At 37.3% G+C, this 14,038-nt stretch overlaps 2 protein-coding genes across 2 annotated transcripts; one reads left to right on the forward strand and one right to left on the reverse strand.

Annotated features, from left to right (window-relative positions):
• Positions 1-1,631: 1,631 nt before the first annotated feature.
• Positions 1,632-4,769, forward strand: LOC143579597 (root phototropism protein 3-like). Its single transcript, XM_077062854.1, has 3 exons — positions 1,632-2,193; positions 2,294-3,580; positions 4,067-4,769. Exons 1-3 carry the CDS (start codon positions 2,014-2,016, stop codon positions 4,604-4,606), a joined length of 2,007 nt encoding a protein of 668 aa, XP_076918969.1. The 5' UTR covers positions 1,632-2,013; the 3' UTR covers positions 4,607-4,769.
• A 1,700-nt stretch (positions 4,770-6,469) lies between these two features.
• LOC143579598 (uncharacterized) lies at positions 6,470-7,246 on the reverse strand. Its single transcript, XM_077062855.1, has 2 exons — positions 6,989-7,246; positions 6,470-6,931 (listed from the first exon to the last, which is right to left on the reverse strand). The coding sequence occupies exons 1-2, from the start codon at positions 7,244-7,246 to the stop codon at positions 6,470-6,472; spliced, it is 720 nt and encodes a 239-aa protein (XP_076918970.1).
• Positions 7,247-14,038: the final 6,792 nt, after the last annotated feature.

Raw genomic sequence — 14,038 nt, forward strand, 5'->3', positions numbered from 1 at the left:
ATTGTTGGAACGTAGGCCGTAGAGACTATATATGTTCGACCAATTCTAAACGTTGCGCGCCTTTCATATTCTCATTTTCCAAAGCCAATTAGTTAAACTCTCTTTGTGTTTCGTCAACCGGTTGATATTGGACGTTGTCTTCATCCTCGTTGTAGTCGCAAATCACACGTCTCTCATCTTTGATAAACATGTTATGCAAAATACATACTGCATACATCACCTATCATATATATATATATTTTTGTCCATGCTCGTGTCAGGTTGGCCACTACGTGCCACTTCTTTTTATGACACCAAAATATCTTTCAATATCATTACTTGCTGCCTCTTGGGCCTCCTTAAATTTCTTTTGTTTATCATCTTGTGGGCACGTGAAGGATTTTACAAACATGGACCATGACGGATATATCCCGTCACCAAGATAATAATCATGCTTGTATTCGATTCCTGGAACTTGAAAACTAGAATCAGGCATTTTACATTCTATGATATTGTTGTTAAACGCAGACTGATGTAGGATCGTTAAATCATTGTTTGTACCGACAACACCTATGAATGCATGCCAAATTCATAAATCTTGCATGCCAAGATATAGTCGGGTGTGCATGATCACCTTGCATGTACTGATTGCGCCAAGCACCAAAACAATTTGCCCACTCCCAATGCATGCAATCAATATTACCAAACATTCCAGGAAATCCATGTTTTGTTTCATGTCATTCATATAATTTTTGTTTATCGCTCCAAGTAAGGTAACGTAAATATTTCTTGCTATATAACTTAATAGTATTTTTAGTAAACTTTTAAACACTTTCGCATACCGTTTGTTGGGACGTCTAAAGGAACTCGTCCAAAGCATCATGGACTGTGCCGTAATGCGTATGCCATAGGCCTGATCGCCGTAGTGCACGTTTGTTGATAAGTTAAACCTCTTCTCCCACTCGCATTCAGACGTAACTCAAACCACGGACCCCTTCTAAATTTGTCGTCCACTATTCTTAGAAATTGGTGTTTACTCATTCAAAAACGCCTCTTAAGATGATCACTTGTGAAAGTTGTGTTTTTGGAAAAGTAGTTGCCTACCAAATGGTTGTGTGCGCATTTACGATCTTGATTCAACCTAGCTTTTCACGTTAGCGGAGGCGATGTTTTCTCGTCACCAGATAAAACATGTTCGACCGTAAACGTCATTGCGTAAAGAAAAAAATCCGTATTGTCGGACGAATAAGAGTAATTCAGTTTGATATTTTTTTTGTTTAGGTTGAAATAGGTTTGTAATGGTTTGAGAATGGTTGAAATGAGCTTGTTTTTGGTTAAAATGTATATGTATGTATTTATACCAATTCGCCGTTATTAAACGGTCAAAAACTGGAAAAAGAAAAAAGGGAGAGGTGACTGCGCTGTGTGTCCATGGTCACCAAGCTCACGTCACGCGTGAGAAAAAAAAGGGAGGGGGGGTGTCTTAAAGCTCATCGCGCGTGACAATCTGCTAATAGGAACGATCCAACATCCACCTCAACTCACGCGTGAGGAAAAATGGGGTATACCCCCAGCCTTACAAGACAATTTGACAGTTTCCATCTTTTAACTAATCTGAGTTCGAGTTGTCCCTGCATCATGTAATCATCATGTTTTACCATTAAATTTCATTGTCCCTAATATTTTTTAATTAACGAGAATTTAGGACATAAATAATCTTTGTGTTAGATAAGGCACGTGCGCCGATCTTTAAGTAGATTTGCAAGGTAGTCAGTAGTAGTAACTGATTGTACCATCTCAATGTGCATATACTTCAAACATAAAGCTCTCAAAATCTGACAAAATCCATTCCAAAAACACTTTCATGTTTATGCCCATTACCTCACAGCCTGTACTGTTCTTCAAACTGCATATTCTTTCTATAAATCCAACCAAAACCCATGTGATATTCTACCGTTTTTGAGTCACCCACCACCAATAATCATCCTCACCCGCAAGTTTCCAAGACTTCTTTAGGGTTTTACTGTCACCATCATGTGGGATTCAGAGTCTGAATCTGTTGCTAGAGACTACGAAAATGGTGTTCTTTCTTTGACGAAACATGGCGTCCAGACCGATCGGTTCGAACAAAGAGGCAAATCTTGGTTTGTTGCAACTGATGTTCCAAGTGATTTCTTGGTCCAGATTGGTGATGTTTCTTTCCATTTGCATAAGGTATATAATAGTCATAAAGCTTTTAACTTAATCAAACATATTGTGTGTAATATTATTAATTGATTCATACTCTTTTCCTCTTATTTAAACTTCTTCTAAGTATCCCCTTCTTTCAAGAAGTGGAAAAATGAACAGAATAATATATGATTCAAGAGAATTAGATTTGAGCAAGATAGCCATGGATGACATACCAGGTGGTCCAGAAGCCTTTGAACTCGCGGCAAAATTCTGCTATGATATCGCGGTTGATCTGACCGCCACGAACATCTCTGGCCTCAGGTGTGCAGCCGAGTATCTGGAAATGACTGAGGATTTGGAAGAAGGGAATCTAATATTCAAAACCGAAGCTTTTCTCAGTTATGTGGTTTTGTCATCATGGAGAGATTCAATCCTCGTACTTAAAAGCTGCGAATCTTTGTCGCCGTGGGCTGAGAATCTCCAGATTGTTAGGAGATGCAGCGAGTCGATTGCGTGGAAAGCGTGTGCGAACCCAAAAGGTATCCGGTGGCAGTACACCGGGAAACCAATCAAGGCTTCTAGCCCGGGCTGGAACGAGATGAAAGATTCCAGCCCGAGCAGAACCCCAGTTCCGTCAGACTGGTGGTTTGAAGATGTTTCGATTCTTAGAATCGATCACTTCGTGAGAGTGATCACTGCGATTAAAGTGAAAGGAATGCGGTATGAACTTATTGGAGCGGCAATTACACACTACGCCACTAAATCGCTTCCCGGGTTGATTAAAGAGGGGGCTAGTGGTTTAACTGAAGAAGGAAGTAGTATTGGTGGTGGGATGGCGGGAGTGGCGGTTTCGGGCCACTGGAAAGGGGGGCTGCACATGATTGTAGCCGGAAACCGAGACGATCTTTCGTCAACTAGTCAAATGAGAGATCAAAGAATGATAATTGAAAGCCTAATAAGCATAATTCCTCCCCAAAAGGATAGTGTTTCTTGCAGCTTCCTTCTTCAGTTACTGCGAATGGCTAACTTGATGAAGGTGGCTCCCGCACTCGTTACAGAGCTCGAAAAACGAGTTGGGATGCAATTCGAACAGGCGAGTTTGGCTGATCTTTTGATCCCTTGTTACAACAAAGCCGAAACCATGTATGATGTTGATTTGGTTCAAAGGCTTTTGGAGCATTTCCTGGTTCAAGAACAAATGGAAACCGAGAACCTGGGTCGTCAATCGTCACAAGAAGGTTTAATGCAACGGAGTAATAACTCAAATGCGAAAATGAGAGTCGCTCGGCTCGTGGATAGCTACCTCACCGAGGTCTCGAGGGATCCGAACCTTTCTTTGACAAAGTTTCAAGTGCTGGCCGAGGCTTTGCCCGAATCAGCAAGGAGTTGCGACGATGGATTGTATCGCGCTATCGATTCGTATCTCAAGGTATTTTAAAGTTCATTATTTCGCTTATTAAGTTTAACCATCTTTAATATAAAGTTAACACTAATTAGGGGAGTTTAACCATTTTGAAGGCAAACTGAAAACAAGAAAAAAAAAGTACAGGCCTCTTTTTTATAAGCCTTTTGTTTTGTACTTTAGATTTTTAGACTTTTTTTATATTTAATAGTTTTTTTTATCATAACAAAAAGTAGGGCCATTGATTACTAAATAAAATCAGACTTTTTTTTTTGTTCTGTTCCCCTCTAGGTTGGGGCCATTGGTCACTAAAAAAGTTTGTGTCAACATGAAACGTGGATGCAGGGACTAACTCATATTTATCTTTTAAAATGATAGAAAGAGTACATAATATACATTTCAAATAACTTTTTTTTCTTTTTAGTTGAATATTGTGATCAAAATGGTAAATATGTTACATGAAAAGATAACATATATGTTTCATTATTACTAGAGCTCATGTTTATGTGACAGGCTCACCCGACTCTTTCTGAACACGAACGAAAAAGGCTATGCAGAGTGATGGACTGCCAAAAGCTCTCGATGGACGCTTGCATGCACGCTGCACAAAACGAGAGGCTCCCACTCCGAGTTGTAGTGCAGGTTCTTTTCTCCGAGCAGGTGAAGATCAGCAACGCCATCGCAAGCAACTCGGTTAAAGAAACCGCTGGTCCACAATACCAACCGATGGTTCAAAACAGGAAAACATTGCTAGAAGGAACGCCACAGTCATTTCAGGAAGGATGGGCTGCAGCTAAAAAGGACATAAACACGCTTAAGTTCGAGTTGGAGACTGTCAAGACCAAGTATCTGGAACTGCAACATGAGATGGAGAATTTGCAACGGCAGTTTGATAAGGTGAATAAACCGAAACATCATTCTGCATGGTCGAGTGGATGGAAGAAGCTGAGCAAGATTACGAAGCTGAGTACGGCCGAAAATAATGTCGAGAGCCCGACTAATGTGACGCAGGCTAGAAAGACACCAAGAAGGTGGAGGAATTCGATTTCCTAAACATAGATGGACAAAGAAAGTTTATAATTATCATTTTGTAGGAATTTAAATTTTCACATTATTTTCATGTCGTTTGTTTTGTGTAGTATTCATTTCATTTTCGTCATTGTTGTGTTATAGAATTTGGTTTTAATTGTGTACTCTGCTGGTTTATTTAAAAAAGTATATTACTGTAATATTTTATTTCTAATATATTATATTCTCTATTATGCATTACTATTATCATTATTTTTATTTATATACTTATTATTATTACATATTTTTTATTGTACTTTTTTGTTTTTTTTTCCTCTGCTAGTTAGAGGTCTAGTGTTTATCTTTTTGTTTCTTTTATTCGGTTTCATAAATGTGGTTTTTAAACTAGAGGTTTATCTAAAAGCAACTTATTTATTCTTTGAGTTGTAAGTACTATTACATCCTATACTTAGCATACCATAATACTAGCTTAGTTATTTGTAAGAATTTTACTAGGCATGTTTATTGTTATTTTCATTGTATTTAAACAAGCATATTGTTATTTTCTTGACTTGTTTTATCGTATTGATGACGAATTATAACGACGAATACATTTACTGGAACCTCCAATGGTCCAGTTCTAAAGAGTAAAGTTATGATGATATATTCCAACCATTTTAATTAATGTTTGAAAGGGACTTGCCTGTTAACAAGTGCGGCATTCTAAAATAAGGACCGAATTAATAATAAGTACGAACTACAAGTTAACAAAAGGGAAATTTAGTAAAATGAACATGTTTGACAAGAATTTTGAGAATAGACATGTCTGTTTTAGCCTACATCTTCATAATCATTGAGTTTTGGTTCAATAAATGAGCGAAACGCTAGAAGAAACGGTTATACAGTTAAGCCTTAGCTGACACTTTATGGGCACTGAATTTTCTAGAAAAGTGAATATGACATACTTTCAACCAATACATATTCGACACGTGTCAAACACGATTAAACTTATCCTACAACTCTAGCTTTTTAGCCGTCATCCTAGACTCTTAGCCGGATTCGGAATATTTGTAGCCGGCTCATTATTTTCCCTCTTAGCCAGCTAAAACTTCACTTAGCCATTTTCTTTTATTCCTATTTGTCGCGAAAATTTAGCCGCTAAAATTGAATCCTTTGCCTTCCCGATTAATTACTTAGCCGGCTTCCATTTTTCCTCTCTTAGCCTCCTTTTTTTAACGTATAAAATTTAGTCCCCAAAATTAAATACTTTTAGCTACTCGATTAAATGGCTTCTATTTTTTGTCGGTCTATTATAATTAGCCATCAATAGGAAGTTTGGAAAAAAAAGGTATCAGCCTTGACGAACCAGTCAAAACAGATATATTTAACAAACCAACAGAAATAAGTTTCTGGTCCTGGATAGATGAACCAATACTGATTTCTTGAACAACAAACAAAATAAACATTTCAAAGATGTTTTTTAAAGTCGTTTTAATAACAATTATTAATGTCACAGTCATTCGCTAAATTGATTGGTTCAGTAAATGTAGACACTTTATAGTGTGTAATATTTTGAAAATCACATTCCTTTGAAATTAAAGATATTAAATAATTATATATAATATTAAAAAAATAAAATGCTAGCATAGATACTGATATTTCAAATTCCCATTCTTAATGATATTATTTTATTATTATTGAAAAGTATAATAAGATTAGATGGGTCGGTATTTAATGATTTGGTTGATTCAATTTTGCAAATATATTTAAAACGGATCCAATATTTTTTTTGAACGGCCAACGAAAACAATATATTAAAGAAACTTATAAAGTTACAAAGCGGACCAACATAGCAAGATACTATAATCTGGCCAAAAACCACACCAGAAATAAAACCACCCACCCCCGCTACACTGAAAATCTAACCCAGTCCGCCCAAGAGAACGAAGAGCTCTTAGCTCTATTTTTAACCCAAAGAAAACTAAGCGCTTTAACGTCCTCCACAACACTTTCTACAGTAATCATCACGCCGTTATACACTATATCATTTCTCGACTTCCACAAGCACCATAATGTAGCGAGACAAACCGCATAAAACGCCTTCGCTTTTCTCTTTGGAAACTTAGCATATTTATGGAGCTCGATAATGTCTCGGACACAAAAAGCGAATAAATTTGATACTTTACACCATGTGGAAATAGCATGCCAAACCGATTGTGCCAAACCACACGAGATAAAAACGTGATCGGTCGTTTCTTCCACCTCACCGCATGCCGGACAGTCTACCGACTCCAACGAAATGTTCCGTTTAGCCAATAAAGTTAAAACATGAACCCTATCCAATTCTGCCCACCATGCTAAAATAATTACCTTTCCGGACACCCAATTATTTCACTCAATTTTGTACTCGGGCTGGCAAACACTAACCTCACTGATTCTCGCCTTTATACTCGAAACCGAAAACGTACCAGACGAGTCAAGATCCCAGCTGACCGAGTCATCTCCCTCCACCAGAACCACATTCTGACAGAGCAATAGTAATTCTCTAAGCTCCACCACCTCCATAGCCAACTCAGGAGATCTCTGCCAATCCCAAGTACTACAGATGACACCATTCACAAGCCTATCCTCCACTTTACAACCTTTATTCCTTTCCAAACCATGCCCTGCTTGCGGTGCGCGCATATAATGTATATATGTGTGAGCCCTCGGGTGGGCAAAAGTAAAATTGCACTAATTTTGACGTTATTTTACTAATCTCGTGAAAATAACGTTAAAAGTGGCGGAAGGTTAATCAGGCATCATGTGGTGGCGTTGATAGCCGAAAGACAAGGGCACATGCACCGATCAGCCGGTGTCCCGATGATTGAGTGCTATGTGCCTTATGTCCAAGGCTTGATGCAAAACTACTATCGAGCCGGGGGTCTCACCGGAAGCAGCCTCTCTATCCCTATGGGATAGAGGTAAGGATGTCTACATCTTACCCTCCTCAGACCCTACCATAGCATTGCTATTGGTGGGATATACTGAGTACGATGATGATGATGATGATTCCTTTCCAAACCAAATAATAAGAGGAATTTCACACTTAACAGGTCATTCCCAAGCCAAAAATCAAGCCAAAAAAGAGTCTTGTTACCACTTTTTAGAACCTGCTTCATCAATAACTCTAATCTAATTCCCATCAAATTCAGCTCACTTGTATTACGCCTAACTTGTTTCCACGGCCCCGGAATCAACACCTTTGTCGGGATGCTTTGCCACTCCCTAGATGAGTGGTGAATTGACCATATTACTTTTCTCCACAACCTATCTTGTTCCCCTTTAAAACGCCACCACCATTTAGCTAACAAAGCCCGGTTCATATCCCGCAACGAGCCCAAACCAAGCCCTCCAAATTCCTTAGGAGCGATGACCCGTTGCCATGAAACCCAGTTTATCGTCCGAACCACCCCAGAAAAATGTTCTCCTCAACCTATCCAACTTCTCTAACACCCCGTCGGGAACTCGATATAGCGAAAAATAGTAAGTCGGGAGCGCGTTCAATACCGACTTAATAACAATAACTCGGCCCCCAAAAGACAGTGTCTTCGCTTTCCAACCTGACAGTCTTTTCTTAAACAACTCAACCACCAGGTCCCACGTGTTAATCAGATTCATGATTTGGAGTCCTAGACAGTGGCGGACCCAGGATATTTTGTCAATGGGGTCCAATTTTTTCGGTTTACAAAATTTTTCGGGTCGGTCGTTATTCGGGTCGGGTCGAGGCGAGGAACATAATAAAACACGGAACTATGGTGTCATTGGAAACGAGTAAGTAGAAAGAATCTAAATTAGAAACTAGATGAAACATACACTTTTAATTCATACCCGAAAAACATGAACGTAATCTATATATATGGTCTTACATAATTGACCAAAACATGAAAAAATAACTCTAACACAAATAAATGATTAATTATAATATACATACACAAGGTAAATGATAAAAGAATATGCAAAATCCATGTTAACATTATATATGTTGCATGGTGATAATGACTATATGAGAGAAACTAACAAAAAACACAAATACCCTAACTGAATAACTAAGACTAGGATATTAAAAAAACAACAAAAAAGGAGTATGGTGGGGCTTGAACCTACAACCTCTCACAAGTAAAACAAGGGACTTTCCACTGTACCAGTTCAATCATAATAGTATGGGTTCCAAGTATTAATTTTTATGAGGTCCTTACAAAATTTAATATACCGTCTCTAAGTAATTTTTAAAAAACATCGGTGTCCCGGTACCCCGATCGGACCTATGTGGGTCCGCCCCTGGTCCTAGATATTTGAAGGGGAAGTCAATCATTCGACACCGGAGATCATCCGCCTTTTGTCGTTTTTCTCTAAAACGGATCCAATATAGTTGGTTATTGAAGATATTAAAGTTTTAAAACCCAACCATAGGGTTTCATAACTTCATTAATTATTCTAGTTTATGTTTATCAACAAATCTTTAGAGAAAAAAGGGTAACCTGTTTTGTGGGATTATTTCTATAAACTCACCATCTCTTTGCTATTTTCTGTTTACATTATTGTTGACAATTAAATTCATGTTTCTTCAGTTTATTAATATTTATGATGCCTATGCATATTGATAAAAAAATTTTTTGAACGGCCAACTAAGTAATAACTTTACGTAAGTAATTATGCAGCTAATTATAAAATCGATAGCATAAATATATACCATATTTATGGTATGAATATGATGAATATTATGATATTGTGTCTTTGGTAATGTATACTTTAAAATAATTTTGATATATTTTTTTTGTATTAGTTGATATTTTTGTAATAAAAAAAAAAAGAAAACACGTGTTTATTCATAAATATAATTGATTGAATATTTATCTCTTTCTATTTGTGGTGATTTATTGTGCTACTAGTTGTCTGATTAATATAACATTTAAATAATTATCAAGTATTTGGGATTATGATGATTGTTACATATCTTTTGTATGAATTTAAATAACGAACAAAAGAGTAATTTGAATAATAAGTTACATGACCATTGTTACCCTATTACTTTAAGATAAAGAATAAGAAATTGAAAACCAGTTAAGAAGATAAACTTAACAAAAAAATGGCGAACATGTTTATTCGCTTATTTTCCTTTTTGTACGTACGTGCATCTAAAATTTGTTCGCATGATTACTTGCTTGTCTATTTGGTTTTTATTGTTATTATGTGAGGTGAATGAAGTTAGGTAGCTATATTCCATTAGTCATACCTTAGCAAACAGATAGAGTTTAAATAATGTATAAATTATTTATTTGCTTGCTTGCTTGCAAATGATGAATCAAAAACATCTTGTTACATAAAATTTTTAAAACTTATTTTATATGGTAACATGTTATAACATTGTGTATCATTTATAATAGAACAAATAAATCAAAGGTGTGTTTTATTATCACTTTAATGAAAGAGTATATATATATACCTTGATATGAAACTTGAAGTATCATTCTTCATAAATCTCATTGTTGAAAAACGATTAGCATGATAAAACTTACATGACTCATTCATGTAACTACTTTCTCAATACTTGTTATATAAAGAGAAGATTAATTATGAGGAAAAACAAGATGACCATTTTTCATTTGTCAAACCTCAAATATGCTCCTGAAGTAGCATATCATTAAAACGTATGAAACGTTTGAAGTGATTTAGTATCCATGTTGAAGAAAATTATGAATAACCCATTGAAATGGTTTGGTTTGGTTTTATACCATTCCATGAAGTGCATGTGACAATGTATTGATCAATGCAATCATTGATATAATTGAGAAATTTGTAACAACGACTATATTAATAATGAGATCGACCACTAGAAGTGGCAAAGGGATTGATTATATATGAGAAAAAAATATGGAAATATAAAAGTGAAATCACATGATCGATTGAAATGATAATACAATGCTCTCTCATATTTATAATATTGTATTATAGAAGCATAATACATATACGATCATAAACCTGAAGTTTATGGATCATGATTATCTAATGGGATGACCGGTTAGACCACACCGAGTTAATAATGCCACGTGTTCCCCTCAAGCGAGCGGTCTCATCCTACTCACCTGCGTGCATACTAAAAGTCAGCTACGCTGAGTGAGTTCTAGTTAATCACATGACATACAATACATACATACTTTCATTCATACTTTCATATGTTTATCTCATTCTTACTTACCTTCATTTCTTACGTTATAAAGAGCATTTCGCCCTATAACCTTCGCATATATTGTTAGGGTATGCAACCCTTTAACCTTCGCATATATTAGTAGGGTATGCAACCCTTTATCGTTCGCATATATTAGTAGGGTATGCAACCCTTTATCCTTCGCATATATTACTAGGGTATACAACCCTTTATCCTTCGCATATATTATTAGGGTATGCAACCCTTTGTCTTTACCTTTCCTTTCATTATCATTCCTACTATTACATTCATTCATAACATACATACATATCGTACCATCATTTGTCACAACATTTCAACTTGACAATGCGTGCAATATCCGAAGATCGTTCACGTACTGGCAAGCAATCATTCATACTTTCCACATAACCACGTAAGGCATAAATTTATCACTTAGGATAAATGTATTAACAAACATATCGAGTATGCATACAGCCCCGAAAACATAACAAGGAAGTGGGGCTAGAAACTCACCTGAATTCGGTTACGTTCACCGTTTATCATTATTCCCTTCTTGAGCTGTGCACGACTAACTGTATAACAATTACACGTATCAATTAACTATCTCTATCCATATCATCTTTCTAGTTTTATTATTACCCACAACGAACGGGGGTCCGGGGGCAGCGCCCTGGTAGCGGGGTTCTAGGGGCGGCAGCCCCTAGCGGGGTCCAAGGGGCAGAGCCCCTGGCTGGGGTTAAGCTGCCAGGTCAGCTTGGAAAAATTTTATTTTCGTTAACTATCTTAACACATTTTCCATTAGGATTTTAATTTATTATTTAATTAGCTAACTCATTCGCCATAACGAATTAAGCCTAATTCGTTAGCTAATTCGTTCTTTTATGATCTGAATCGTTAGTCTGGTTCGTTGTCTCATCATAGCGAATTGGATCGTGACGAACCACTTGATTCGTTACCTAGTTCGTTATCCAAGTTCGCTAGCCTACTTCGTTATCCTAACGAATTGGGCGGGTAACGAATCACTTGATTCGTTATCTGATCATAACGAACTGGGGAAACTGATTCGTTATTTGGACATAGCGAATTGGTGAACTAATTCGTTATCTGATCATAACGAACTGGGATAATCAATTCGCTACCATATCTTAACGAATTGCACAAATCTTATCCAGACTTTGACTCATGGGGTCAAAGTCAAAATCGTCAAGAACAGCAAATAGTCAACAGATCTTAGATCTGCAATTAAACCTTCGTTTCTTAACCAAATAACACGATTTAGGTATCAACGGATTTGGAATTACAGCGCCTACAAACCCTAACCCTTTGTTCGTTCAAATATTCATGTTTATGTTGCGATTTGTGCATATACATGCGGGTTTTTCATACTAACAATTAACCTATTAAACTGTAATAAATTTCAGTAAGTTTAGCTTCGTTGGATTCGTTTTTACCATACTAACACAGATCTATGACTTCTAGACTAAATCCGAAATTAAACGAACAAGTTCTCGATATAAACGTACCTTAAACGAGTAGGTTTACGAACACGGTCTAGTCTTGATGTTGTTCACGACGATCTAGCACCAATAAGCTCGGATTTTTGCCTTGGATCTTGGCTCGGGTTATAGGATAGTGTTTGTGTGTGTTTTTGATGGTGTAGGCTATGGTGTAGAGATGGATAAAAATGGAAATGTTTAGGGTTTAAGGGGTATTTATACTCCCTTAAGCCCATGGACCTAAGGCCCATTCCATCTTATATTCCATCTTCTAAAGTCCAAGCCTAACCGTGTACAGTTTATCATCTAAACAGATAAATGACACAATATAAAATAAACGAAATTTATTTTATTATTATAACCAAAAGTAGGATGTTACAAGTCTTCCATCCTTAAAGAGGTTTCGTCCCCGAAACCTAACTATTACATAAACAAATTCGGGTAAAACTTGCGTATCTCATCCTCAGCTTCCCAAGTAGCATCCGAACCCTTGCGATGCTTCCAATCGCTTTCCTTAAAGGTATAACCTTGTGACGGAGTTGCTTTTCCTTGCGGTCAACTATCTCAATTGGTTGCTCGATGTAATTCAACTGTTCATCAACCTCAATGTCCATTAATGGCACGTGAGACGTGTCATCAACTAGACATTTTCTCAGATGAGAAACATGGAAGGTTGAATGAATTCCTTCTAACTCTTCTGGCAAATCCAGCTTATAAGCCACTTCACCTACGCGATCTATAATCTTAAACGGTCCAATGTACCTCGGACTCAATTTCCCCCTCTTTCTAAAACGGATAATTCATTTCCAGGGCGAGACCTTAAGCATCACATTGTCACCAACGTTAAACTCAATCGGTCGTCGCCGCTTATCAGCATAAGACTTTTGTCTGTCTTGAGCAGCTTTCATTCATGCTTTAATCTGATCGAACTTTGAAGACGTTACTTGGACCACTTCTAAACTTCCCATCTCCTTCTGACCAATCTCTCCCCAACATACCGGGGTTCTACATCGCCTACCGTAAAGCATCTCAAACGGTGGCATACCAATACTTGAATGGTAGTTGTTTTTATAGGAGAATTCTGCTAGGTGCAGATGATCATCTCAACTTCCTCCAAAGTCTAAAACACAAGCACGTAGCATATCCTCAAGGGTTTGGATCGTCCTTTCAGACTGTCCATCTGTTTGAGGATGATATGACGTACTGATGTTCAATCTCGTTCCCATAGCTTCATGGAACTTCTTCCAAAACCTCGAAGTAAACCGAGTATCCCTATCAGACACGATCGATAACGGGGTTCGATGCTTAGATACAACCTCTTTAATGAACAAGCTTGCTAACGTTTCTGACGAGATGGCCTCTCGTATAGGCAGAAAGTGAGCACTTTTGGTCAAACGGTCCACTATCACCCAAATGGTATCATGATGCTTAGCTGTACTAGGTAGCTTAGTTATGAAATCCATGGTGATGTGTTCCCATTTCCATTCTGGTATCTCCAAACGTTGCATCTTCCCATAAGGCTTCTGGTGCTCTGCTTTGACTTGTAAACAAGTTAAGCACTTACTAACACAATCTATTACATCATTCTTCATTCCCGGCCACTTATAATCTCTTTTCAAATCTTGGTACATCTTAGTAGCTCCTGGATGAATCGAATATCTTTACTTATGAGCTTCATCTAAGATTCGACCTATGAGATCTCTGTGGCATGGAACCCACATACGGTCAAACCTAGTCTTAACACCATGAGTGTTCTCCATCAAATCATCTTGC

The sequence above is a fragment of the Bidens hawaiensis genome, unplaced genomic scaffold (assembly GCF_021521415.1).
Source record: "Bidens hawaiensis isolate Kalapana, Puna unplaced genomic scaffold, B.hawaiensis_p1.1 tig00029882_1, whole genome shotgun sequence".
Lineage (NCBI taxonomy): Eukaryota > Viridiplantae > Streptophyta > Magnoliopsida > Asterales > Asteraceae > Bidens > Bidens hawaiensis.

Excerpts from the sequence above, each read along its gene's own strand:
- LOC143579597 (XM_077062854.1), top strand. The coding sequence starts at position 2,014 with ATGTGGGATTCAGAGTCTGAATCTGTTGCTAGAGACTACGAAAATGGT. Across the intron at positions 2,194-2,293 it reads TTTCTTTCCATTTGCATAAG|TATCCCCTTCTTTCAAGAAG; the intron begins GTATATAATAGT and ends ACTTCTTCTAAG. Across the intron at positions 3,581-4,066 it reads CTATCGATTCGTATCTCAAG|GCTCACCCGACTCTTTCTGA; the intron begins GTATTTTAAAGT and ends TTTATGTGACAG.
- LOC143579598 (XM_077062855.1), bottom strand. The coding sequence starts at position 7,246 with ATGCGCGCACCGCAAGCAGGGCATGGTTTGGAAAGGAATAAAGGTTGT. Across the intron at positions 6,932-6,988 it reads TAAAGGCGAGAATCAGTGAG|GTAATTATTTTAGCATGGTG; the intron begins GTTAGTGTTTGC and ends GTGTCCGGAAAG.